General features: G+C 49.8%; 2 protein-coding genes across 2 annotated transcripts; one reads left to right on the top strand and one right to left on the bottom strand.

The window, feature by feature from the left end:
- Positions 1 to 505: 505 nt before the first annotated feature.
- LOC308223750 (ADAMTS-like protein 2) lies at positions 506 to 21,263 on the top strand (the record flags this gene model as incomplete). The annotated part of the gene is made up of 18 exons (XM_080623186.1): positions 506 to 708; positions 7,301 to 7,438; positions 9,643 to 9,718; positions 10,193 to 10,295; positions 11,245 to 11,390; positions 11,615 to 11,738; positions 12,938 to 13,018; positions 13,456 to 13,631; positions 13,909 to 14,326; positions 14,935 to 15,355; positions 16,180 to 16,277; positions 16,463 to 16,592; positions 16,930 to 17,143; positions 17,787 to 17,942; positions 18,173 to 18,343; positions 20,059 to 20,235; positions 20,870 to 21,014; positions 21,134 to 21,263. 18 exons carry the CDS (start codon positions 506 to 508, stop codon positions 21,250 to 21,252), a joined length of 3,096 nt encoding a protein of 1,031 aa, XP_080479312.1. The 3' UTR covers positions 21,253 to 21,263.
- A 3,214-nt stretch (positions 21,264 to 24,477) lies between these two features.
- Positions 24,478 to 25,658, bottom strand: FAM163A (family with sequence similarity 163 member A; the record flags this gene model as incomplete). Its single annotated transcript, XM_080623294.1, has 2 exons — positions 24,478 to 24,876; positions 25,566 to 25,658. 2 exons carry the CDS (start codon positions 25,656 to 25,658, stop codon positions 24,478 to 24,480), a joined length of 492 nt encoding a protein of 163 aa, XP_080479420.1.
- Between the last annotated feature and the right edge of the window lie 1,922 nt (positions 25,659 to 27,580).

Consider the following 27,580-nt stretch of genomic DNA (forward strand, 5'->3'; position numbering starts at 1 on the left):
GGAGCACACGCTGCCCTTCAGCCCCAGCAGAACCAAAAGCGATGCACCAAAAACCATAGCTTGCCCAGAAAGGGCAGGAAAGAGGAACTGAGTAGAGCAAATGTTTTTTCGTGCAGGAGGAAACCAGCGGAGGGAGGACTTCGCTTGGGAGCGCGGGGTGTGCGCAGTGCAGGAGGCAGCGTGGATGGCTGCGGTTCGACAGGGACGCTCTCTGCATCCCGCCGCTGCCGGGAGACGCTGCTGTGAGCTACGAAGGAGCCGCAGAAAGCGGCGACAGAAACCGGTGCTGTGCCGGGAGCCGGGACCGGCAGCGGGCAGGGCGGTACGAGGCGGCAGGCCCAGCCTGCCCGCCCCGGCCCCGCAAGCTCGCAGGCGAGACGCGGGACCGAGCCCCGGGGCGGCGGGTCCTGAGAAGCGCCCGGCCCCCTGCCCCCCCGCTGAGCGGCCGCGCCGCGGGTCGCCGCCCGCCACCCGGCAGGTTGTAAAGTCATTAACTGCCTCAGCCATGCCGGCCCGCGCTCCGGCGGCGGCTGCTCCTGCCATCCGCCGCTGGTGGGCCGCCGCGCCGCCTCGCCGTCTCCTCCGCGGCGGCGGCACCGGCAGCGGCAGCAGCAGCAGCAGCAGCAGCAGCGCGGCATGGCCGCCGCTCCCCACCGCCTCCGCCTTCTCCTCTTTCTCAGCGCCGCCGCCGCCCCCTTCGGCGCTAAGGTAAGCGGCAGCGGGTGGGCCCGCGGCGGCGGAGCCTCCCTTCGCCCCCTCCTTCCTTCTTCCCTCCTCTCAGGGAGCCTCGGTGGGCCCGGGGCCAGGAGGGGCGCTCCTAGCTGGCGGGGCCGGTCCTGGCCACCGCGGGCCTGCGCGGGGCAGGGAGCGGGTGGTCGCCTTACGGGATCGACGGCCCGTCGTCCTTCGCCGTAGGTTTCTGGTTCCTGCAGGGGATAGCCTGGACTTGGGGGTTCCCCCGCTGCCCTCCTTCAGCCTTGAAGTGCTTGAGGAGGGGGTTTTGTTGTGTCTTCCCCCAAATTTACCCCAAGGACCAGACGCTTTGCCCGTTGCCCAGAGCCTGACTATATAAAAGGCTGACGAGGGATAACGATGCCTGAGGAAGCTTCCCAGCACCACGTGAAGGACCACGGGGAGCAGGGCCTTTCCCTGGTGGGGGGCTTGCCAGAGGCTGCCCCCCATGCTCATCTCTAGCAGAGGGCTGACTCCAATTTAGGGCTGAAAACAGACTTTGATCCTCCCTGCCCCTCCTGCCACCCCATGCATGGGTTCAGTCAGCAGCTTTCTCTGCTAAGTGGGGTGCATGTCCGGGCACTGAAGCCCCACGCTCCTCTCATCTCTGCTCTCCTCCATAAAGGACTTTCTCAGCCTGGCCCTCCTAGCAGCACTTTTTTTCCACAGCAACACTAGAACCCCTCTGCCAGTCCCCTTCTCCCTGAGGCCCAGCCTGGGAGAATTGCCCCTGTTACTGTGGCAGGGAGGCAGAAATCCCAGCTTTGCAGGGCACCGGCTGTGCCCCTGCCTTCACGGGTCACTGCGTGCATTCTGGCTCAGCGCTCCTGTTTCCCCAAGGGGAACCCAGCCAGATTTCTTTGCTGCTAAAGGGATTCTGCTTTGCAGAAGGGAAAAGAGGGTTTGGGGTTGTGTTTCCCACCCCCACAAGCCAGCCTCCATCGTGGTGAAGCACTCTCACAGGAGCTATTTTAAATGCAGAGAAGACCAGACAACAGCTTTACTGTGTATAATCCAGGTTTAAGGAGCAGCAGCATCTCCTGGTTTGGGGTTATCTTAATTTTACAGTTGAAGTGTCTTATTTCAACTTTGTTTTACCTTCACACACATCCACTGCCCATTCTGTTTACCCCTTAACTATAGGGCTAAGTCAGAGAAAACTTCAGGCAGAGCAAGCTGGGTCAAGTTAAACAGATGTGAAGTCCTTCATTTACGAGTGACCTGGATGGACTCCTCCATCAGCATGTGCATGCAAGCCTTGGCTGGTTCTCTTTGCCCCCAGCAGCTGTGTTTGTACAGCACCTAAGCTGAGGGCATCTGGATCTGGGAGAAGGGCTGCTGAGCTTTCCCCAGGACAAACACACACCAGTACTGTTGCCAGGTCTGCCCTGAAGACTCCCTTACTCCAGGAGAATCTCACAGAGCACTTTGATCAAGGATTACACAGTGCAAGTTGGCCTAGCAGATGTTCCTAGTATTGATTGGCATCTCCAGTGCTAGCCAGTGCACAAAATGGTCATTCGGTAATTAACCTACAGTTTCTCTTGCTGTCCTGTTTTCTTTATACAACATGATTATACAAAAAGTGTCATAGAAAGCCTACATCTATAGATAGGGTAAGCAAATTCCTTCCTATGTGGGGCTAATTGGATTCAGTGCCTCTGAAAAAACTGACAATGAGATGCCTCTCATACACACTGCCTGTTATTCACTTCTTCCCCTTCATAGATTTCCATCCTTTTTACCACCACCTTGCCCCAGAATGAGTTAACCCACTTGAAGTGAAGAACCTAACTGACTTGGATCAAGTATTTTGTAATGACGTGCAGCATTTGCCTGTGAAATTTCTGTCACAACAGGGTTACGAACAGTACTTTATAGTTTTCCACTGGCTTCTGTTCACTGGTTTTCTAATTTGCTACTCATCTGCACCTCATTGTATGTCTAGATTTCTGTTACATGCCTGCTGCAGTATTACATCTTTAGCAAGCTAACATTTACACCCAGATTAATGTTCTTCCTGATCCCCTAAAACTTATGCTGCATTGCTGATTTTACCTCAGGATACCTTCCCCTCATGGAAGACTCCTCAGATACCTTGTTTCAACTTTTCTAAAGAAAATTGGGTTTTGTGTCTGCTTCCAACACTGAATCTCTTATACAAACCATTTAGCCTACTCAAATAGGATAAAACCATGACAGGATGAGAAGCAGCTTTACACAAACACCAGTTCTTTTGTAAAACATTAAGGCATAATTGCAAATGCTATTGTCGTTTTTTTCAGGGCTGTGGTAGAATCTCTCACCACAGCTTTAGTCAGAGAATGACATGGGGAACTCAAAGAAGGGGAGTTGAACATGATAATTCATTTTCAGATAATAATCTGACATCCATTCCAGGCATTAAATCATCTGAAGCCATTTAGTATTTCAGTAAGTAGTGTGTGTGGTTTGCTGTAGAGAGAAGCCTCTCAGTAAAGGGATCATGGAAATTTTTGGTGGAGGACATACAGTTAATAGCCTCAGAAGAAGTCTGTGAAGAATTTATTTCATTTTCAGCTGCTGTTTCTAGTAGTCTTACAAGCTTAGACAGGGCTGAGCAGGACAGTTTATAACAGCTACTATGCCCCTCAGGGGTAGGCCAGTGCCTAAGGCATGCCAGGCTGCAGCAGGAGAGCTTGCCCCCCAAGCTCCTCTATTAAGGGAACTAGACAGGCATGTTTGTGGTCTCTCTTCCCAGACAGCATTTTTCCAGGACCCAGGCTCTAATGAATCTCAAGATTAGGCACAACAATAAGCAACACAGGAGACTGGGCCACTGACACAGTAATTGCAGTTTTTCCCAGGTTTCTGGGAAACCCAGGATAGCTTAGAGCTGATCCAGGGCATGACAGGGAGTCAGTGGAGAATTTATTTTATCCCTTTCAGCTCTTCAGAAAGACCACCTGGAAATCTGATAGGATGTCAGTCCAAGCCCACCCTTCTTTGCAGGACTGAAGCATTTTGTTTGTGTCAGCCTTTGTTTGGCAGGGGGGAGAGGGGAAGCAGCTGCTGGGGCTTCAGTTAGGCTGAAAAAGCTTTCAGTGATGCTGGCTGAGAGACTGACATTTCTGCTATTGGTGAATCTGGAGACAGATATTTTGTCATCAGAAAGTTCTCTGCAGCCTGGGGTTCAAAGATGTGGTTCCCCCAACAAGGGGACAGGAGGACAACTCTCACTTACTCAGTTGCATGGCCTCCCATGTAGGTGCAGAAGCACAGAAATAGCTTGGTTAACCTCAGAGAGGAAGAACTGCAGCTATATAATCACCAGTGCCAAGCCACAAATGCCCCAGGGGAAATTCTTGTGGAGAGCACCTGGGTGAACTGGAATATGGTCCCTCTTTTCTACAGATGTAAATTCTAGGCCATATATTCCCCATTACCTAAGGAATCACACCTGACCCTCTTACCTCCTTTAGGCAGAGCCCTCACTCAAGCCCAGACAGAGCCAGCCTTATAAAGACTGGACCAATGCACATTTCCTGCTCCTTTGTTTCTAGCCTGCTCTGTCTCTGTTATTTGCAGAGTGCAAATTAGAGCAGTTCCAGCATCTCCTACAACAAGGAGAATGCAGAAGAGTTGTTTTTAAACACCTTTGATTTATCCTACAAGGAGGAGGTGGGGGAGAGGAATTCACATGGCCAGAAGGTAACTCTTGGGATTTGCTGAGGGGCTTGGGAAACTAAAGCTAGGAGCTAATCTAATCTGGAGTCCTTCCCACAGTCTTTAATTTACTATCTGAAAATTTGGAAAATGCAAGTATCACTAATGAAAAACAAGAACCATTTGTGTGTCACGGTTAGTGCAAATTTATTTCTGACAGCACAGATTGAAACCAGCTGTCCCAGCTCTAAGTACCTGGAGTTTCCCCCTCTACGTCACCAGGCCTAGGACTCTGGTGTAGTCATGCTCTAAGTCTTACTAGTCAAGGGGACAGCTCAGCATTGTCCTTACACAAGAAAATAAGCATTCCTAGGCAAAGACCGGCAAGGGAGCTTGCTCATGGAAAACCTGAGAGCCAAATCAATCTACTTTAAAAGTGATTGGTTACTCCAGTGCAATGAGGAAGAAGGAGCAGGATTTATGGATATAGGGAATAACATTTTATTTTTAAAAAAGGTTTTGCCTAGCATCCTTCAATAAATCTTGCTTTGGGCTCCTGTCATTCCTGAAAGTCCCAGTGTGGAGAGAAACGTATCTTATTCTAACCATAAGAAAGAGGCACACAAAGGGAGAGATGCTGATCTTCCCCAAACATGCCAAATCTCCTTGCATCAAGGCAAAACACCCAAGAGCAGTAACCCAGAAAAGAAGTCTGCAACTTTCCACCACTCCAGATACACAAAGTCTTTTTCATATCTAGGGATAGATCAGTAGAACAGCCCATCTAACTTCCCTTCTCCTGTTTCCTTTCTGCCCTTGTCTTGCTTATTTGGATTGTAAGATCTGTGGAGCAGGATTATCTTGCTGGTTAGAGTGTCAGATTTTTATTGCCACCTGGGGAAAAGCTGTGTAAATATTGCAGCTTTTAGTCCACATACCTTCTCCCCAGGCTGTCCATGCATCTCATGCAACTATTTAGTGAAGTCGTAAGACACAAGCTTTGATTATTACCCCAGCAATGGGAGAATCTGTATTGTGCTGAGCTCTCTGGACAGACACCAGTTAAATCATTGGCATTCTCCATCCCAACAATTGTGAAGAGGTCTTTCGCTACAGGCCTTGAGATGCTTATCACAGAGAAGCATAGAAGAGGTCAGGGAAAGAGTCTAGCCAAAAATACCTTTGATTTCTTTCATTTCTAAGTGTGAAAGCAACATAGTCAGCATTTCCATTTACAGTCTGATAGTATACAGTCAGACAAAAATTGTCATAGGAAATAGGTTGAGATGATCATTTGGAAGAAGAGAACAAGTTTTTTTTTGAAAACATGTCTACTTCCTGTAAGCTTAATTTTTCTCTCGAGCAGCTCAGCTGCTGACCACAGCATTTGGTCCCTGTCAGGCAAGTCAACTCCAGCCAGAACATGTAAGTACAGCAAAGAGTTTTGCCATATTATTGTTTTCAAAATTTAACTATTGTAATCACTAGAGAGTAAAGCATTGGGTATTATGGTGCTTTTCTGCAGCAGAAAAGGTTACTTCCTGCATGTTCTGGCTATCTCCAAGAAGCAGCACTATACGTATTTCAGCCACTCAAAGTTACAACTTAAAAACATTTGCATGAACCAGCTGCACCTCCTCTGCCCAGAGGGTGTTCTGTTGGCAGATGCTGTAAAAACAAGTTTTCAGGCAGGAATTACACTGCAAGATGAAGAACACTTTGGCTGTATTACACTATGAAAGAGCATAAAGCCAAGAGACAGACAACCAAAACAGCATACAGAGCACATTAGTGATGAGGAAACCCTGCTGAGTTTTCTTTCACATCCATCAGTTAAGCTTTGCAGACTAGTTCTTTGCAACAGGATTATTTGCCACTGCCACAGATAGTAGCACTGATACAACTTCCCTGAGCCTTTACTTCAACATAGCAGACTACACACACACATTATTTATTTTCTTCTACTAGTACTCAAACATTGTCAGTGTTTTCAACTGGATAAATCCCTTCTAGTCACAGTCCTGTGTTAAACTCATTGCTGCATTTAACACTACTCACAGCTGTATTTCAATAAACAGCAAATTAATTCCTGCAAAGGCTAGTTTGCCAAAGTCCTTGGGAGTTTTCAAGCCATCAGACAGGCACTAAACAGGAAAATATTCTAAGAAAGAAGCCCAAACCTGAAGCTAAAGCACAGAATCTCTTACCTGCTGGGAATTGTGAAGGCACAGCCAACAGCAGCCTGCTGCAATGGCCATATTGAGGCCAGGATAGCTCAGTTTTGCCAAAATTAAAGGCTCAGCCCCAGTAAGGCATGCTGGGAGATGGAGTAATCCACCTCTGGGAATAGTGGGGTGCATAGGGAAAGGGAACAACAGCAATTGCAGGAGACTGAGGTTCTGAAGCACTCTTGAAAATGACTTGTGAGGGCTGGAGCGAGAGGAGCTTGGATCTGAGCTGATTTAATCACAGAGTTTACTTGGTGAAATGCAGCTCCAGTGACTGATCGATGTGTACCCCCAGCTTCCCTTCAGGCAGGCATCTTCTCTCCTGACCTTGCATCAGACCCAGGCAGCCAGCATGACCTGTGATCTGCTGTTCTCTCTGAGCCAGGCTGGAGCTGGTGTTACTATCACATATAACCAGCCCATCAGCCCTTCTCTACAGCATGGCATAAGATCCCAGAGGCATTCTCCTTCCCATAACTCAGTCTTTGAGGGAAATTTGAATTTTGAGATGCATGAGCCTGGTGTGGCCCCACAGGGACCTTGATCATGCCATGGTTGTCCCAGTGCTACCCATTTAGAAGGCATCCAGGTGACATGGTCCTTGAGGGAGCTGCCTTTGGAAGGCCATTCTCTGTTTCAGGGCTGGTGAGGAGCCAGGTTCTCCAGCTAACCATGCTCTGTTTCTGTCAGGACAGTAGTGAGGCAGCAGATGGAGCTGGCTTCTGGGATGAAGAAGTCACGAAGTGGTGGGGAGAGTGGAGCTCCTGGTCCACCTGCTCCCGGTCCTGCGGAGGAGGCGTGATGTCCCGGGAGAGGCACTGCTTGCAACAGAGGTGAGTTGTGTCCCAGCCTGAGCCCTTGGCCAGGTCTGAAGTGGCAGAGGGGAAATGGGGTGCCCCTGACCTATGTTTTAGGGCTGAACCTCCTGAGTTTGTAGGATCAGCTGTTATGTCTTCATCCCTGGTCTCTTGGAAAGGAAGGTGGTGGTGGCCTGTGGGATAGGTGATGAGCAGGCAGTGGTGGGGAGGGCTGGCAAGGGAGAAGCATGCTGCAATGAGGCAGGCCACAGGCCCCCTGAACATGTCACCCACTCAGCCTGGTTCATCTGATGGGGAACAAGGGGTTGGTCCCCTTTTGGAGTCTGTGGGAGATTTGACAGAGTTGTGAGCTGAAGAAAGCTAGCTCTATTCCACTTCCCCTTTCCTTCACTTGCTGTGGCAGCTGTGACCAACCTAACCCTGATTTGTAGGCAGTTCCTGTGCTAAGGGTGTGGGTACATATTCCCAGACGCCTTATGGGGACTTGATTTACTCCTGACAGCAGTTAGCTCAGCCACATCTCAGCAGTTTCCCCTCTTTATTCTCCACAGAGCTTGCAAGTTTATTTCCCTCTGTGATATATCTGGCATCTCCATTTGTCCCCTACAGCCACATTTGTCCCCTACAGCTGCTACAGTCCTGGTATCAGTTGGACTGGGTTTGTGGGAGTGAGGAGTACTGAGGAACTTCAGCTGCCTGAACTCCTGCTGTACCTTGTGGGTCACCTTGCCACCAAGCTCTCCTCTTCCTGCACACCTCACTAACCTCCTACTCTAGGCTCCTGTGATGTCAATGAGAGCCGGCATCCTGCAGCACAGCAAGCTCACAGGCGCTGCCCACCCCATACTCTGCCCCTTTCCCTTCTGCATGGATGCACTTCTGAGTGGAGGCAGCTCAAGCTAGGATCCCCAACCTGCTCTCTTTCCTTCAGCAGAAAACTTATTTTATGTGGGCTCTTTGACAGCATGGTGAGGGTGAGATGTGCTGCAGTACCTTCCATCTGGATGTAGCCTCTCTGCTACCTTGCCAATGTCTCTGCTATTGCTTTTCCCTGGCATACTGTGGCCATGATGGGAGAGGAGTGGGAAACAAAGGGTGGGAAGGAGCCTGGGGCTGTCCCATACCCCCCACAGCCAGAGCAGCCTGTTTGCCCTTTGCCTGCTGACAGAAGAGACATTTTCCTCTCCATTTGGTGTCTGCTCTATTCTTGACTCCACAACTGGGAAGGGGAGGACTTTGCTATGGCATTTTACTCCAGGGATTGAGTCAGATTCAAACAAACACACAAACAAACAAACAAACAAAAAAACCCTCAACATAAAAGCCAGTCAAAAGGTTTCTTCGGCTTTAAGGAGAATGGCTTAAGTCTGAGCCAGGTATGCTCACAAAATGATTTCTGAGTCTGCAGGCAGCCTCTACTTCAGCTGGAAAGGGTGGCAGTTTTCAAGCTGGTCGGTGTAAATTTAGGCTTTGCCTACATCATGTAAAGCATTGTTCTGGAGGAACAGCTTCAGAGCCTCCAGCTAGTCCAGCCTGAGTATGCCTACAGGGTTCTTCATTACACAGTGCACCCTAAGTTCCCAATACTGTTAACGTATTGTCTGCTACTCCTGTTCACACACACTGGTGCCTTAATCTGTGGTCTCGGCCATTCTCCATATGTCTTCCCAGCTTTCAAGAATTTTTTTGCCTTTGCATCAGTCCAGGACTCCAGTGTCCCATGGATAACCCTTGCTGGCCAGAGCTGCAGTGTTGAGAAATTCCCATGGTTTTGGTCCATCATCTGCTAATCTTTTAACCAGTCCAGTCCCCATGAGAGGTTCCATCTCTGCCTTCTGCAAAGTGAATCCTGAGATCAGCTTCCCTGGTCACTGCAAATCCTGTGTGCTTCCGTGGGAGTGAAGCATCATCAGGGTCTGTTGTCCTTTCATCACATCAACCCTTTTGGAGCTCAGAGGTCAAGAAACACAGAGGTGGTGGTACTGGAGTTGCTCCCTGTCTGCTCAACCTGTCCCAAAATGAGAGTAATCTAAAATCGCAGTTCACCTAAAAGCACAGAAAATGGGCTTCAGAGATGTTGGCTAGTCTAGATCCTGAGAGCTTTCCTGTGATAAAATACCTGCCTTGCTTCTCCCCCTTAAGTCAGGCCTAGCTTCTCTGTCATCCTTACTACCTCAGTACTTCCCAGACCTCCAGCTCATTTTCTTTCTGGTTTGCAGGCTACAGATACCCCAGGCAACAAACAGTACCATATGTGTTGGTCAAGCCAAGCACTACCAACTGTGCCAGCAGCAGGTAAGAACAACTTCCAGTACTAACTGGTCCTCACTGGGGAATGTGAAATTCGGAGAGCTGCGAGAGTAGCAGCACTCAGAGTGCAGACAAGGGGTGTGATTGACTCCTGGGGTGGGTGACAGTGTGCTTTTAGAGATATAAGAGATGGGCTCTACTCTCTGGGACTGAGAGGTGGGGGAAAAGGATATAAAAATGTATTTGTTGTGGGGTGGGGAGGTGGATATAGTTTTTCCAGTATGTTTTTTATTTGCTGGAAGTAATTTTTGCAGGACTGTTAAATACAGCTGTCTGAAGGGCCCTTGGCAACAGAGGCCTGGCCTTTCTGCCTGTATTATGGCATCTCAGAGTCCATCACTGCTTCCTTCCAGGGTGGACAGGGCATTTTCATCCTCCAGGGATGCAGCAAGGATAAGCAGCTGTCACAACCATGGCTGTGACATAGGGAGCTTTTGATCACATTTATTCCCTCCATAGCCCTGCCCAGCCAACACAGCAAGCTTCAAACAGCAGCAGTGCTCCAGTTTCAATGCCAAAGCCTTTGGGAACCGTTACTACCACTGGATGCCTCTCTATCCAGGTGGGTTTTCACAGCTTTATTCAAAGGATCAGGGAGAGAAAAAACCCACAGGATTTTCTGACACAGGAGAAGGGGAAGGTCCCAGGGGAAAAGGGATGGATGCTCCTGGCTGGTCTGGAAGTGCTTCCCTATGCTCCCTGCTTTGGAGATATCGTTCCCTGTCTTTTCACAGAACTGCTCCACCCAGCCAGGCCTCCTCTCTCACCACATTGCTCCTGTTTTGGATCCTACATCAGCAAGCACTGGTGGGCAGACAGGACACAGGCTTCTCTGAGTTGTCTTGGCTAACCAGCAGTCATCTTGGCAGAGTGGGTGTTCACGCTCTTTGTGCCTTCTACAATTTTGGCTGCCTCTGTCACCCAGCATGCTTTATACGGGGTTGGTGGTGGGTTGTTCTGAACAGGATGCCCATCTGTTTCCTGCACAGGCAAGAGAGATTGCTTCACATGGGTTGCCAGTTGTGCCTTGAGGCCCAGATTGAGTTCACCACAGATATTACTCTCTTTCTGGACCCACCTGTTTTTCCGTTAGCTGCCAGGGGGACATAGCTGCACCTCTAGCTTCGGTTTCTGAGCTGAATGGGGTGTACCTGTCCACAGCTCCAGTCAGTATCCTTCTTACAGGTCTTGCTTGCTCTTTTGTATGTATGTGTGGCCTGGGATCTGCTAATGCAGAGTCCCATGTTTGGCACAGGGCATTGCAAAGGGGAGAGGGTATGACAAAGAAAAGGGCTTGCCAGCAAGAACTATTTCTGCTAGGCATGGTTCCCAGCTGCAGCCCCATACCATGCCCACTTTAGTACTACAAAATCTGTAGCCTTGGGGTCTCATCTCAAGCAGCAAAAATATCCAAGCTGACATCAGTATGAGTAAGAGGGAAGTCCCCTTTCTTGCTGCCCATCTCTGAGTACCTTGATCTGCCTGGTGACTTTCTGCCTCTGTCCCTTCAGATGACTACACCAGTATCTCCAATAAGCCATGTGACCTCCAGTGCACTACTCAGAGTGGAGAGAGGCAGCTGATGGTCCAAGCACAGGATGGTACCTCCTGCAAAGACAGGACCTATCAAGGGGTCTGCATCAATGGGAAATGTGAGGTGAGGCTCTGGGAGGAATTAGTATAGAAATCAGGAGTGTGTAAGTGCATGCCTGGATGAATTACTGCTGCTGTGGGATTCATTCATTACTCTATTCCAAGCTAACCTATATCACCTACTCCCAGAGCCTCAGCAAAAGAGCATGGTAGCGTTTTCTTGAAAAGACCCTGACCTGTGGAGATATACTGGCCTCAGGAAACCCTCTCTTGTTCTATTCCTTGCAGCCAGTGGGGTGCGATGGGAGCCTGTACTCACCCCGGACGATGGACAGATGCAGGGTGTGTGGAGGGGACGGCAGCACTTGCCACCGTGTCTCGGGCAGCTTCCGAAAGGCAATCTCACAGATAGGTACTCCCTACTACCACAGTCTGGAGACTTCACCTGCTACTTCTTACACCAGCGGGCTTGAAGGGTGGCTGGCTTGGATGCGGGTAGGAGTTTCCCAGCTGCTTGATAGAAAGAGCTGAAGAGTACCATGACTGCTTAAATGCCTGTAATTTGTCCTTTTCGCTTATTCACCAGAGGAGATGGGTTTTGATGTGCTGTATATTAGGCTGGTAAGGTTTCCCTTCACCTCTTTACAACAGGAAGCAGCTGGGGATCTATTTGTTCCTATTGATTTTGGCATCTTGCCTACCTCAGATAATGTGAAGAGATCAATGAATCTTTTTTTTATTTGTGCTATGTATTCATTTGAAGCTCCTATGATGAGGGTCACAGTGTTTCAGCCTTCAATTAGTCTCCTGCTTTACCCAGTCCTATGGTTGGCACAGCTGAGGAGAAGTCCCTCTGAAACTGGGCTGAGATTCATCCCTTGCAACTTCATGGGCCATTCTTCCACCCACAGAAGGAAAAGACTGTGGTATACTCAGTAGTAATTAATTAACTGGTGTTTGAGAGTGTTTTGAAACGTTTCACACTGTTGATGTTTCACTAGTCTGCATCACTCCCTACAGACACCAGACTAAGAAAGCACTCAGGCCCCTTTCCAGAGCAGGGGTAATGGTGCTAAGCTCTCCAGCAGTACAGGTACGGATTTGCCTTCCAATTCCAGTCCTCGTAAAATCTTACAAAATGGACAAGACCTGCATTTCTAGCAGGAAAGACAAGCTGCCAAAACCACAACTTTTAAGAGCCTTCTTATTTCCTCTCCCTTTAAAGGTCAATTTTTATGCTATTCCTGAGACAAATTCTGTTGAGTCAGTCGCTGAGGTGCCCTATGTTTTTTTCCATCCTCTGTTTAGCATCAGTCTTGATCACTAGTAAGCTTTTTCTCTGCTCTTGCCAGAAAGACTGCAACAGCACGTTCATCCACACATTAAAGCCAGACTGTTATACTTGTGCAGCTCCTTCCTCACTCCAGACCCAGTAGTGCTCAGGTTGAGCCTTAGAGATCTGTAACAATGATTTCTAAAGCAAATAAGAGTCCTGCCCCTGAAGGGCAGCATTGCCCTCCTACATACACGCTTGTCCGACGAGCTGCTTTTCCTACTCAGACCTTTTTATTTTGTCCTCGAGGTTTCCTCACACTCTGTTCTGTTCATCAGGTTATGTGTTCATCACCAACATTCCAGCCGGTGCCACAGACATCCTTATCATTGAGCGCAGGAAAACAGAAAACATCCTAGGTAAGCGGAGGAACCAGATGGATGTGGAGATCCCAGTTCAGCTGCCTGGGAGGTGGGAAGAGGGCTCTGTGCACTTCCATCGGTCATGTGAGAGAGCTAGCGGTGAGCATTTCCTCCAGGGTAGCATAGGGGCACTTCGTCTATCCATAAATTGAAGTTACATCTCCAGCAACCAGTGGCAAGAGGGCCATTTGGAAACTGAGCTCACTATGGACTGTCCCTGTTGTGAAGACATTTGTGCTCTTGTTGGAGAGGGAAATGAAAGCACCAGGCACTGAACACTGCTGACCTGATGTGGAAGATGAATGCTGGAAGGCCTATAGTTCTTTTTCTGTTGGGTTTTTCTTGATCTTGAGCTGTTTGCTCTCCTCAGTACCAGTTCAGCCTCAGTGTTCTGCACAGAGTATCACATTTAGCCATTTTCTCTCTCTTTGAAGCACTTGCAGATGAATCTGGACATTTCTTCTTCAATGGTAACTCTGCCATTGACAACCCTCAGAACTTCAGGGTAGCTGGCACAATCTTCAAGTACCGGCGGCCCTTGAGCCTGAACTCAGATGGACTGGAGTATATCATAGCTCACGGACCCACTAACCAGTCTCTGAATGCCATGGTATGTAAAGAACTAGTTTTAAGCTTTCTTGTCTTGCCTATACTAAAATTGTCAGCCTTCCTCAGACAAGAGGAATATTAACCTGGTTCCCAAGCCAAACCGGTAGGTGGCTGAAGAAGCCATATATTGGTTTGGCTGTGTGTACTTCTCTTGGATTTATGAGGATGCTGTCTTCTTTTATCATCCATCACGAGATGGCTGTGGCTAGGGGAGTTCTCTGGAAAATACATGCCCTTAAGATAAAGAAAGTTTTGTTTTCTTTCTCCATTTCCTCCAGTACTACAACTTCAATGGGAAGATGCCACACATAACTTATGACTACACTGTACCACGGATACCACCTCTCCAAACTGCAGCCCCTGATATAGACAGACCTCTCTACCACCACCTACCAGAGACCAGCCAGAACTATCCCATTCCAGCTAACTCCAGAGCTGACCAGGACTTCAACACCACATGGCTCACCCTGTTGCCAGATGATACCAGTGAACAGCTTCCTCTAAGAGAAGGGCATGAAGATTTAGGCTTTGGTCACCCGCACTTCTTCCAGACCAACTCCACCAGTCAGGCTCAGGACTGGGGCTGGGAACAAGGTGAAGAGAAGAAGTATGACTTCCAGATAAGACAGATCTATCCCACAAACACAGCAGGAGAGGAGGAGGAAGCAGCAGCAGTTGGTGGAGAAACAGAATTGGGTTGGTTGCTTTGTCGTTCCTTCTCTCCCAGTTTATTCATTGGAAGTGGACATCCCACACTGGTCTTCTTGAAATCTAAGGTGGCTTTACCATCAGCGTGGACAGGAGGGAATGACACTTGGTAGTGGGGTGGAGACTGTCAGGGAGCAGCAAGGGCTAGTAACTCTGTTAGGGAAGGGGAGCTGGGAGAAAGTGACTGCAGCAGAGATCAGTCAATGCCCTCTTAGGCAGAGCAGTCCCACAGCACCCGAGCTTGGCAGGCAGGGCAGGGACAGGAGCAGGTCCTATCAACAGTCCAGAGATCATCAGGTAAAAACAAGGGGAAGCGTCCAATCTGAGGTCAGTCTGGGGAAGCCAAACAACAGTTTATGAAGAAAGAACACCAGAAATGAAGGCCCAGGCCTGCGCTTAATTGGAGCTGCTGAGCCATGGGCAGAGTGTGTATGAAGCTGCTCAGGGCAGTTAAGGCCTGTTGGTGCACACTGGTGGCAAAAAAAAAAAAAAAAAAGTGATTTTCAGGCCAAATAAGTTTTTTTGTCTTGTTAAATACCACCTGCTGAAGTATAAGCCATTCAATATAGTTCAAGCATGCCTGTATTTTTTTGCAGCTCTTAGGTTCAATCAGATTTCCATCAGCACAGCTATACCCTACAGTATGAGGAGATCTGAGCTCCCAGAGAACAGCCACATAGCATCTTCCAGGCTTCATCTCTTCAGGCGCCTGTGTCACCGAGACCCACACAACACTGCCTTCTGTAGGGAGTTGCAGCACCTGGCCGCCAGGCTGGCCTCAAGGAACTCCACAGCAGGACCATGGACCGAGACAGCTGCTCAGTGGCCACAGGGTCTCCACAAAGTGCCGGCTCGTAAGAACTCACTGGAAGACTTGAAGGTGGATACATTTGCTGGGAGTCAGGGGGAAGCAGCCAACTACAGCATGATGGCACCTGTGGAGAGCCCTCTGCTAGGTGCCAGCACAACCATGGACATCAGCCAAGCAGAGCCTTTGCAAGCTCCTGGCACTGAAAGGTGGCACTTGATTTCCTGGACAAAACAAATGTGTGGTTAGCTAGGGAGGGAAGGCCAAGCTAATCCTCTGGTAGTCCCACTGCTGTCCTTGATGTCCCCATTCACCAGTGTCTGCCCATGGCAGCTAATGTAGATGCTTGACCAATGGTATGTCCTCCAAAGACTGATTGTCATAATTGGCCTGACACAGAGCTCCCAGAACGTATTTCAGGTCCCCTGGATCTAGGGGATCCATTTAAACACATGCTGAAGGACCTGTGAAGCCAACACTGACGTGGTTGTAAAGAAGGAGTCTATAGCATGTCACATGTTTACCCCACTACATCATGCCCCTTCTGTTCCATTCCTCTGAGCACATAAGCTTCTTCAAGCTTCTGTAACATCAGTAAATATTTGGCAGGAGAATCAGGGCCAACTTTTAAACATTTCTGGCAAGCCACATGTGAATTCTCCCCACCAAATTATATACTAAGAAGGACTGTGCTTGAGCTCCCCTTTCCAACCTAGTATACCTCTCAAGGTGATAGTGTGAACTGAGGCTGAGGGCACCCACGAGATCTAAAGACCATAATATACACAAGACTCATAATGAGTGTTGCCTCCTCTCAACAGTGATGTTGACACACTGCCTTGCTAGTTGAATTCAGGAGGTGGATCAAGGCTTTACATTCTATTCATCAGTGATCCATCTTGCCCAAGGTGGTGGAGGTGGAGAACAGAAACACGAGGTTTTTTCCCATCTTCAGAGACGGAGGAGGAATTTCAATATATTATGTTTGTGGCAATTCTTCATTTTTAGCTCATATTGCCTCCTTTTTCCACAGCAATGAGTTTGATGTGAGCCATGATGACATAAGTTTGGCTGACATGTATCGGTGGAAAGTCTCAGCTTATGCCCCCTGCAGCTCCACATGCACTTCAGGTAGGTTTGGCTTCAAGTGACTGATCATGTGAAGTCCTTTTTGGCTGTTGATGGAGTGAATACTGGTATTTTTTAAAATGGCAGGTAGCATTTCAGATGCAGTGAGCACTCCAGTAATTTAATCATGGTAAGTGGAGGCTTTTAATCCAATGAAGTGTGACCAAGGGAGTGTCTTGATTGCCCAGCAGGGATTAGTGCCTCTTACGCGATATGTGTCCGGTATGATGGAGTGGAAGTGGATGAAACATACTGTGATGCCCTAACCCGACCAGAACCTACTCACGAATTTTGCACAGGGAGAGATTGCCAGCCTAGGTGAGTGGAAATGACATCATCTGTCCACAGGGACAAGATGTCTTCCTAAGGATCATTTTTTGCTCGATGTATGCAGCCATTTCTGGGCTGGAAGATATGCTTAAACTTGGAAGTATCCTCTTTAAGCAAAAAGAGGGAAGAAATTTGCTGTCTAAATTGCCTGCAGTTAGACCAGCATTGCCTTAACACAGACATATATGGGATGAGCAGATTCATAGCAGCAGCTACTGGGTGAGGGAGTTTCAGGTGTGCAGGCATTCCCCAGCCACCCCATACCCCTTGTCTCCCTTACCTGGGTTTTCCTTTGTGCCTTCTCTCCTTGGGACTGCCTGTGGAGGTGGGAGACCAGCTGGTGGAGTGAGTGCTCCAGAACCTGCGGTGAGGGCTATCAGTACCGCACTGTGCGCTGCTGGAAGATGTTGGCTCCAGGCTTCGACAGCACTGTTTATGATGACCTCTGTGAGTCAGCTGGGCTGGCCAGGCCCATGGAGAGGAAAGCCTGCAAGAACAAGGCATGTGGGCCCCAGTGGGAGCTCTCCGAGTGGTCTGAGGTAGGTAAGCAGCAGGAGAGCTTTGGTTCCAGAGGTAAGAAGCCAGGGCTGGGCTGGGGCCTGGAGGAAGGTGGCTGGTAGATGTTGGGTGCTAAAGAAGCCCTTGGCTAACTGCATCCTAGGGAAGCAAGGACTGCCTTTATGCATGGCTACCCTGTTCTGGCACTGCTCAGCAGGCAAAATCCATTGCAAAACGTTTTTTCTAAGGTCACTTCTCAAGCAGAATGTGGACCAAATTAAAGCCCTGCAAGCAAGAGGCTTTACCTCCCTCTTCCAGAGGATCTAAACAATTCTATGATTCTAAGAGCAAATAGGGAAACAGTAGCATGGAGACACAGAGAAGCTAAAATTCAATCAAAATTCTTTTGATTAACTCTCCACAGTCTGCTGGGTACTGGGCCAGTGAACTAGTGACTTTGAACAGCACTCCAGGTATCAGCATCTTGGAGCGTTGGAACTCTAGGACCCAAATTAAATAAGCAGCAGAGATAGAGAGGGACCCACCTTTTCCTGTCCCTGCTGGTGCTCTTCACCTCTCACCTAGTGCAGCAGAAGGAAATGGGAGGAGGCATAGCTGCATCCCTCACCTTTGCTCATCCTTCTTGGTCTCAGCCCCGGGGCTGACTGTGTATGGCCATTGCAGTGTTCAGCCCGGTGTGGCACTCAGGGGATGATGAAGCGGGAGGTGCGCTGCTCGGTGGAAGCACCCCTCTGTGATGAGTCCCAGAAGCCCAGCAGCGAGAAGGCTTGCACAGGCCCACCCTGCGACCGCCACTGGACTGCATCGGATTGGGGCCCGGTGAGTGCCGAGGGTCTGCTTCTGCTGGGGATGCAGGGCTGGCAGGAGGCAGCAGGCAGGCCATCATGCTACTGGAAGCCCCTGACCAGAGGTACCTCTAAAGACCCTTGGGATCCAGTGCCACAGTCCCAGTGGCAGGGCCAGGCTCTGGACTCGGGTCTCCTGGCCCCACCAACCCTGACCCCTCCACCTTCTTTCTGATGTGTCTAAATGCCTTTTATTCCTCCAAGTGCTCAGGTTCATGTGGTGAGGGACGCATGAGCCGCTTCATTGCATGTCGCAACCTGGAGGGCAAGGTGATCTCCAACTCGCAGTGTGACCCAGTCACGAAGCCCCTGGCTGTCCATCCGTGTGGAGACAAGAACTGCCCTGCACATTGGGTGGAGCAGGAGTGGGACCAGGTAAAGCCAAGCACAGCCCTGTGTCCTCAGCCCTCCTTTCCACCCTATATCCCATAGGAGACGGTAGGAGCCTGGCTGCCTTGGAATAAGGTTGTATGGTGTGACCTCTAGCCTTGGGGCTGTACCCTTCTCCTAGTTCCTTTTAGAAAGGAGGAAGGAGTAATGAATACCCCAGCTTGCCCCCCACCTCCAATACCTTATAGTCTTGACACAGAGTCTGTGGCATTTGCTGTCTTCCCAGGGACCTCCATTGGAGGGCAGCAATGACCTACAGAAACTACACTCTTCCACTTCTGGCTCATAGCTGGGTTATTGCAGACACCTCAGCAGAGCTCTTTGTCCAGAACCTACACTCACTCGTCTCAAGAGTATGGTCCTACATGCTAAAGAGAAAGCCTCAACAAACACAGCTTCCTCTCTGATAAATAATATATGAAGATAAACCTGAACTATAGCCCACATCTCTGTCCTGGAAGTCATGTCCAGGCCATTGATTGTGTACTTGCCTCAGAATTTAAGAGTCTACTAAAAATGGTCCAGGGGCCCTGTTCTAACAATCAATCAATTGGTCTCTGTCGATCTTCATACTTCCCTTCTGTTGCTTAAGGCCTTGAGGCTTTAGGCTTCCTGATACAAGCTGATCCAAGTCCCAGCATACCTAGCACATTGAGTCCATTTTGGGATTTGTCTTTAAAGTCCTGAGCAAAACACAGATTCACAGAGTAGTAAGAAAAAAGGTTTCTAGGGAACCAGAGAAGCAATCAAGTCTTGTCTGTGTTCTCATTTTGCTGTCCTTTATAGCTGTTGACTACATTCAGCTGAGTCTCCCTCCAGCACTGGTAACGATCACAGACTAGTTAAACCTGGGGACCCGTGGCAGTTCTGTAACCCTCTTCAGCTCTGGCCTATAGTGTGTGTCACAGACAATACTGCAGTGCAGTTTTTCAGCTGTATCCAGGTTATTAAACTTGCTTGCATCTGAATTCCCCACCTTTGTATGTGCCAGCTTCTTTGCCTTTGCTGTGTTCTCTCTCTCAGCTGATAAGCTCTGAGTTCACAGGATGACTAAGGGCAGACACAAGCTAGTTATGCTGGCCCTGCTGTGGTGAAGAAGGGACAAAGCAGTGAAATCTGAACCTGGCAGTTGCCTCCATGGACATCAGGAAGCAGAGCTAAGCTAGAATGAGCTGCTTCTCTTGGTGGTGTCCCAAGAGGGTGAGTCCTCCCAGCTAGGCACATGTAGCTTTTGTCTCAGTAGTACTTGTCCATGCAAGTTACCTGCACTGTACCAGTTTAGTCCCCTGGGGCCCACACAAAGCTTGTCAGTACTCCAAAATATAGGTTGCTACATGAATACGCTACATGTTTTTTGAGAACATAGACACACATAAAATAAGACAGAAACAGCATCTTGTAGTCTTACCTTGGCTACTCCAGATCCCTTGTAGCTGCTCTCAAGGCTAGCAGGGGTGAATTCAGCATCCCCAGCACTGGCTAAACACTAATTACCACTAATTAGGGAGTCCCCACTCCCTAAGAAACTCAGCTGTTTTGCAGACACCCATTGCTGCTGTGACCTGGGCAGCACTAGCTCCATTAGACTGGTATTAGCACAGACATTATGCACCTTGCTTCTGAGCAGGATGCCATACTACTTGAAGCTCTACAGTTGACAAGCATCATTTGTTACTTGGCTTTTATGTTCTCTTTCCCAGTGTGATGCCAGCTGTGGGCGAGGGGTGAAGACCCGGGTTGTCTTGTGTGCGGGCCTGGAGAATGGAGTGTACAGGGAGTACCCTGAGAAGCGCTGTGAATCTTCTCAGAAACCTGAGGAACAAGCTACCTGTTTCAGGAGGCCATGTGCAACGTGGTTCACTACCTCATGGTCTCAGGTAGGGCTCAGGGTGGTGGGGAAGGGGGAGAGGAGGCCTCATAATCCTGGTTGGTGGAGCACAACCTGCACTGAGGTTTTCTAGCAGCCTGTTCTGCTAATGGCTCTGTCAGGTCTGGATGGGACCATAAGTTCTGCTCTTCTGCAGACCAGGCAGCAGGTAAAGGGACTGGCACATGCAAGCTGGGGAGAACCTAGCATGTGGATTATTGCCTCAAGCAAGAGCATGCGCTGTACTGCAGGCATACAGGATACAGCCACAATCCAGTGTTTTGGCTTTCCCTTGATTTAACTGATGAGCCTTTATGGAATGGAGGACAGGGGAAGCTGGGCTTGGCTCACAGCAGCCGTTTTTCTTCTACTGCATGACAGTCCAAGAAAAAACATTCCAAGTTGCACTAAGGAGGTGAAAGCAAACACCTTCCTTGCTCTGCCCTGACCCCAGCTCAGGGAGGCTCTGCTCCAGCAACAAAAAGGGAGCATAAGTTTGTGATCAGTGTGAAATTTACCCAGACCTCCTCAAGAACAGTATCCAAAGCAGGGGCTGGGAGGCCTCACTGGAAGAACAAACTTGGAAACTACAGAAAAATACAAGAATGCCTCTCATGATTCCTTTATCCTCTTGATTCTGACAGTGCAGCAAGACATGTGGCGCTGGTGTGCGACTGCGTGAGGTAAAGTGTTACCAGGGGGAAGCACTGGCTCAGGGCTGTGACCCTACTTCCAAACCAGAAGCCAGGCAGACATGCGAGCTCCAGCCGTGCCCCACAGGGGCACCAGGTAAGTGTGGGAGGGTAGAGAGGGAGTGGAGCCCTTGGGAGCCCTTTTCTCTGTCCAGCTGTTTGCTGGGGACGCACATCTCCTTTTTAATGCCTTCTGTGGATGCTTCTGTTCCCCAGAAGAGGACTGTGAAGATAAAGCGACAGCCAACTGTGTGCTGGTGCTGAAAGTGAAGCTGTGCTCTCACTGGTACTACAGGAAGGCTTGCTGCTGGTCATGTCGGCTCAGGTCACCCTGACTGCTGCCAGGTCATACTTCCCTTCCATGTTAAGGGGCAAGAGCTCTCTCGAGTCAGACTTTACCACTTGAAGCCACACCACTTGGCTTGGCTGTGAAGCCAGTCCCTGTAGACCAGCCTGCTCACCGAGGAAGAATTCCTAGGAGTTAGTCATCACTGTTCCCTCTCCACCAAGAGGATTTTATGCAAGACAAACCATCAGTTCCTCAAAAGCTACTGAGAAGTGAGTTGTCAAAGCCTGTCCCTGCTGTCATCATCTCTGAAGAGCTCTAGCTGGAGGCAGTGGGGGGCAGAGGCCAGCCTGAAGCAGGGCACAGACAACAGCAGCCATCTCTCTGGTCTGTCCTGGAGATTTTTATACTAGAAGGACAATTTCCAAAACACAACGAAAAATTCTGTGTCACAATAAAGAGCTAAACTATAGAACTGTGGTTTTGGGATGCATGCACCTAGGCCAGAGGCAAGGGAGGAGAGGGGCCACAAGGAGCAAAAGCAGGAGGAGGAAGGGTGGGGAGGAAATATTCTTGCATCAGTGTAGCTTCCAGGCAACACCAGGTAACCCCATTTTGTGTTGCTTGCCGAAGAACAGAAGCTGCTCCTGTTTGTATTTCAAAGTCCTCATTTATTTCTGACATTGAATTTGGACCCATAGCTGAGCAGCAAAGACACAGAATAATACCAGGAAGAATCTGAAGTTGAAAAAATCTGGGATCCCTACCTCTACCCCATCCCGTTCCTCCACCATCCCCAAAACCTTCGAACCCACAGCTGCATTTCCTGTGTTTCCAGCCCTTTCAGACTCACCCGTTTCCCTGTAGCTGTGCCAGACCCAGGGTGTTGTGTTGCCTGTGAGGCTAACCCTCTTCTTGGCTATCCAGCTATTCTGGAACTGCCCTGCCAGCCTTGGCACCTCGTTAGCCAGTGACGGGTCATGCTTAATGTGCATGTGAGGATGATGCGGTTGTCTTCACCAGAAGGGTGACCCACAGAAGCAAAAGCCCCTGTGTTATTCCCACCCTCCGGAGGTCACGGCCCGGCACGTGCTGTCGTTGTGGTGGGAAGCCTTGCTGTATGCCAAGAGGTAGAGTTGGATGCTGGGAGCCGCTGTGCCTGTGAGCTGGCTCTGTGCCCTTCGAGGCGACGGCATCACAGGGCCGTCTGGTGGAGCTGTGCAGGTGGCAGCCCGCAGATCACACTGGGACATACTAACTTTTCGTGGCTTCCAGCAGGATGAGACCTAGTTGAGCAGATGCTCTAGTGGAAAAGGATGGGATTTACCGACTTAGTCAAGATATTTTTTCCAGTTACAGACTTTGTTTTCAGGGAGGAGTATTGGCTGGATGGGAAGCATGGACTGTTGCCCAGTGAGATCCAGATAGCTTTGCTGCTGATAACTTTGGTCTTCCTGCCTGCCTGCCCTTAATGTGAGAGGACATTTAAAACCTGGTATCACTATTTGGAGAACAGAAGGAGACTCTAAAAGCAATGCAGTTAGGCTGAGTCTCAGAATAATGAAAATACAATGACTTTCTGGGCTGGAGGTGGGGAAGATGGTGCATAAAGTTTGCACAAAAGGCTGCGTAAAATGCACGCTGGGGCAAGGTGTTTGGTTACTACAACTGTCACCACATTTGGCATTCGTCTGTCTCCTTTCTTTGGGTAGTTGGTGCAGAGGTGCCAAGGTGTGGGCAGGCCCGAAGTGTAAATTAGCCTTTTGCCTGGTAACGTAGACATTCAAGACTCATGTAGTGCATGCCTCTATGCCAAGACTTACTTTTTCTGTGCATGAACAGGGAGGTTAAGTCCAAATCCTTCTGTGAGCAGCAGGATGATTTCTAAATTGCAGTGGTGAAAAACACCAACCCACTACTCAAATTTCTGAGCAGTAGTACCCTATATTGCAAAGGCATGGCAAGCATTTCCTGCCACTGCCTCCAACAGTATCCGCAGGGCTGCAGGAATTGTTGCTGTCCTGGTCCTTCCTCCCACATTGACTGTGAAGTGCTCAGCTGAGCAGTACTGCACCAGTTGCTACGGAAGTGCCTGTGAATGATGGAGATGTCCTTTTAGTAATTTTTCACCTAATCTGATTTATGGAGGAAGAAGGAACTTTCCCACATTCATTTTTTGCAGAAAGGCAGAGTCACTGGCTGTCATTACCAGCCACAGAGCCGGTGAACCCGAGTTTGGGTCTTGCACCCTCTTCTTCCAAAAGCAGAAGAGGGGATCCTGACCAATAGAACATCGCATCTTTCCCATTGCAGAGGAGGAGATGTGACCTGGTGGTCTCTGCTGTTGATGTCGAAAGCAAAAGCCATCCTAAAGCCAACCTTCCTGTGGCTGTCCGGAGCTGTCAGGGTGGCCTGGCTAGGTCTTTGAAAGCTGAAGATGACCAAAACTGCAGTTATTTAGGGATGCAATTCTTCCCATAAGTAAAATCTTACTATTTTTATGGGTCCAAGTTAAAATCACTCCTAAAAAAGCTTGTGAAGAGTGAAAGAGGGGGGGACTTTGGCTGCAGAAAGATCATCCTGTGACCACTTGTGTGAGTGAATGGTTTTGTGAGCAACTTTGCCTCCCTCAGCAGTGATATAAACTGATGTCTTGAACTTCTTCTGAATCTGCAAAGACCGAAGTGGGTGGTAGAAGGTGTCCTATCTTACACTCTAACATGAAAGCTAACTGCTAGTGGCAACTAACGCAGTACGAGGGGAGCAGGATGATCTGGATCTTCCCTTCTTTGCTTTCCTGTCGGTCAGGAGTGCTGCCATTCCCAGCTCAGCAGTGAGATTTGCCAGGAGCAGCAGCCGGTGGGTGGTCACATATCGCTGTGTGCTAGAGGTGGTGGGCATCACTTCAGGCGGCTGCGTGGGGACACCCAATGCCTCGCTCTAGGCTTGGGGAGTTGGGGAGCCTGGGGTAATTAAATTAGGTTGTACTGTACATAGCCCTCATTAGACAAGTCCCCTCAGGAGATAGAGTAGAATAATAATGACACTTGTGATGGGTTCAGAGGTGACAGATTCAATGTCGTCATTTGAGGTCTCTCTTGTCTTCTTGCCTAAAAAACTCAGCTGCTCTGGGCAGTTCAGCAGGAGGACCATGCTGGTCTCGGGCTGGACTTACGGGGTCTTCTCTGTAGGACCCCCCTCCAAAGACAAGTGAAAAGCCCATTCCCTCGAGCAGGTGCTGGCTGGGAACACCCTGTGCTAGTGGCAATGGTGACTACACCTCCGTGCTGATAGCCCGTGGGTTCGGGAAGCTCTCGTGGAGGAGGCTGTGGCGGCTCACCAGGTAGCTCTGCAGGGTGCCCATGTTGATGGGCGGCCCCATCTCCTTGTAGCATGCAGGGGTGTAGGTGACCCTTTCGCCCCCATTGTGCACCATGTCGGCAGTCCGGATGTAAAAGGGGGAGCTGTAGGGGGAGCAGATCGGGCAGTAGTTGTGAGCCACGTGCTGGTTGAGCTCGCTGACGGGAGGCGCAGGGCTTCCCTGGCCATCCATGTGGGAGCTGCAGGCATTGCACATGCCGAGGTGCGAGTGTGTGGGAAGGTCTGGCTCTTCCTCTTCATCCTCCTCCTCCTCCTCTTCCTCATCAGAGTCATCTTTCTTGCAGCAATAGTACTGCATGAAAGGGAAGGGGTTGCATTAGGGGAAGCAGAGCAGCTGGATTTGTCTTAACAGCCTGCCCTGCCACATCCCCGCTCCCCTCATCCCCCTAGCAGAGAAACCCTCTGCTGGCCTCTTGCTGATCTGCTCCATCGGTACCTGGTCCTGCAAAGCAGAAGGTGGACAAACCCAGACCTGAGCATTCTGCAGCAGGCATCTGCTGAGAACTCGTCCTCTCCCCTCCCAGTGAGGTTTGCAAGAGGAAGGTATTTTACCATGCCAGTTGAAAACTCCTCCAAGTAACTGCTGTGCTTTTCATCACACTGCTGCATGGCACAGACTTTACATTAACTTTCAAAGAGCAGGAGGTTGTAGCTAGCTGTTGTTGAAAGCCTCCTCATTTCATTTACAGTGGGAAAAAAAAAACCCAACGCAAAAAATCTCAGTCTGGTATTGCAACTCCAGCCAAGCCTACACCTAAATTAGCAAGCACTGCAGAGCCTCAAAAGCCTTAGGGGAGTCTCCCGACATTGGGATCAGGAATGGACATAACTCTGCAGTACCTGGGGGAAATGGTATTTCAACTTCCTGTCCATCACAGGCAGTAAATGCCCTTTGAGACCCCTTCTGCAGCATCAGTTCAGCCTCAGGAGCAGTGCCACTGCTGGGGTTTGTGGCGAGATGGGGACAGCCGCGGCACTCACCTGTAGCCTACAGTAGCAGAGCACGGCAATGATGCACAGTAGGATCACTGTCGCTAGGATTCCCCCAGTGATAACAACAGTTCCTGCTGTCATCCGACCGATTCTCCATCAAACTCTGCAAGGCAGGGCCACAGGGACATGCGTCACCCCAGAAGATGAAAGTCATCTACCATGGCTTCATCATCATATAACAGACATGACACTCATGAGACATCCCAAAATATCACATTCTTGTTCCTCCCACCCCAACCAAAAAACTATCAATCACCTAACATCATTCTCCTCCTCTTAGCAAGAGGACACCTGAGATGCAGCATCACGGCCCCTCACTGTTATCACTGCCTCTGGCCTGGGGTCTTTGGGAAACACCCGTGGTCCACCCACAGAGCCTCCTCCCTTGCTGAGCTGAAAGGACTGATTTCCACCCTGTCAGCAGAAAATACAGCTTCTGCTTTAAAATGCAGAAACAAACCTGGGTTTCCACCAGGAAAAGCCAGAGGGGAGGCTTTGAACTCTACAACCGTGGCAGTCTGAGCTGAAAAAACACACCCTGGTTGCCTGCCAGGCACCAATGAGTCTAACATGGGCCACCACCATCCCTGTGCCATGGCACCTGGAGGCTACTTACGTTCAGGAACAGAGGTGTTAGACCTGTAAGAAGTGGAGGGAGAGGTTAGTGGTGGCCTGACAGTTCCCCTTCACCTGCCCATGTTTCCCTGCTTCCTGAGAATTTGTCTTGATTTGGGACCTGCGGGAAGGAAGCACTGCTTCACCCTGTGTCCCATGGGGATGGGGCTCAGCATGTGCCCCTGGGACCCTGCATGGTGCAAAAATATTTTTGAGTCCTGCAGATGATAATGATGGTAATTATTGTGATTGTTTTCTTTAATTTGGAGCAAGGAAAGGAGGCATTTCCTGACCTCAGAGAAATACTCCACAGGACAAGGCTGTGCCATCAGCAGCTCATGAATCACGCAGCTTCACAGGCCAAAGGCCTGGCTTAGTCAGCATTTTGCCTTTTTCTCTTTAAAATTAATTATGGGGGAGGCAGATGCATCACCGTGCAAGCAGCCGATGTTTTAGGTGCCGCTGGGAAAGGGGCTCTCCCCAGCACACCCCTGCCACCCCGCAGGCACCTACCTGGGAAAATGACAGGCAGGGCGTCACGGACACACTGGCCCCGGAACAGCCAGCTGGGACAGGCAGCGGTGCATGGCCACAGGGAGATGCTGGCAGACCTGGGAGAGAGGACAAGGAGAAAAACCCACTGTCAGCTCGAGGGGGCTGCCCAATGTCCCCATCTCCACTGGTGCCACCTCTGTTCCTGCAGCGGAGCTGAATAAATTGCTTGTTTTAGGGAGACCAGCAGGAAAGGTGGTGGTGCTGCAAAGCTGGATAAACCCAAACCACCATGAAAGGACAATCCCACACCAAAACCCTGCAATTTCAGTGAGAGACCTGCACCCCAGAAGTGGATGCACCCATTGCCCCTGCCACCCCCACCCTCAGGCGATGCCTGGCACAACCACATTTCATTACTGGCCCTGCGTCCCTCTGTGCCTCATCCAGAGCAAGGCTAATTGATAGGGCCCAAGTTCCAGCCGGTTGCAGCAGAAGAGATCTAATTACCCGCTCACCACACAGCCTTAATTGGGAGAGAGGTGGCAGCTTCCAAATACGACCTGCCCAACTGTGTCCCGGCCCCTTGCACTTGCATGTGCTGTTGGGCACCATGGGGACACGCCGTCCTCCCCAAATCACCCCCCTCCTCACTCTGCTGTGGTGATTTGCAGGATCCTGTGTGCCACAAATTGATTTTCAGCTCTTGGAAAGTTCCTGTGAGAAGCCAGAAGGCGGGCATGCATTGGATTTCTTCCTCAAGCTGCTCTCACACACAAAACAAAGGGGGAAAAAAAAAGCCCTGAGAAATCAATAGGTCCATACCCAGCAGAGCTAATAATAGAGACCAACACACTCAGCTCCTACACCCTGTTACCAAAAAGCACCCTGAAACA

Source organism: Psittacula echo (assembly GCF_963264785.1).
Source record: "Psittacula echo genome assembly, chromosome: 7".
NCBI classification, from domain to species: Eukaryota; Metazoa; Chordata; class Aves; order Psittaciformes; family Psittacidae; genus Psittacula; species Psittacula echo.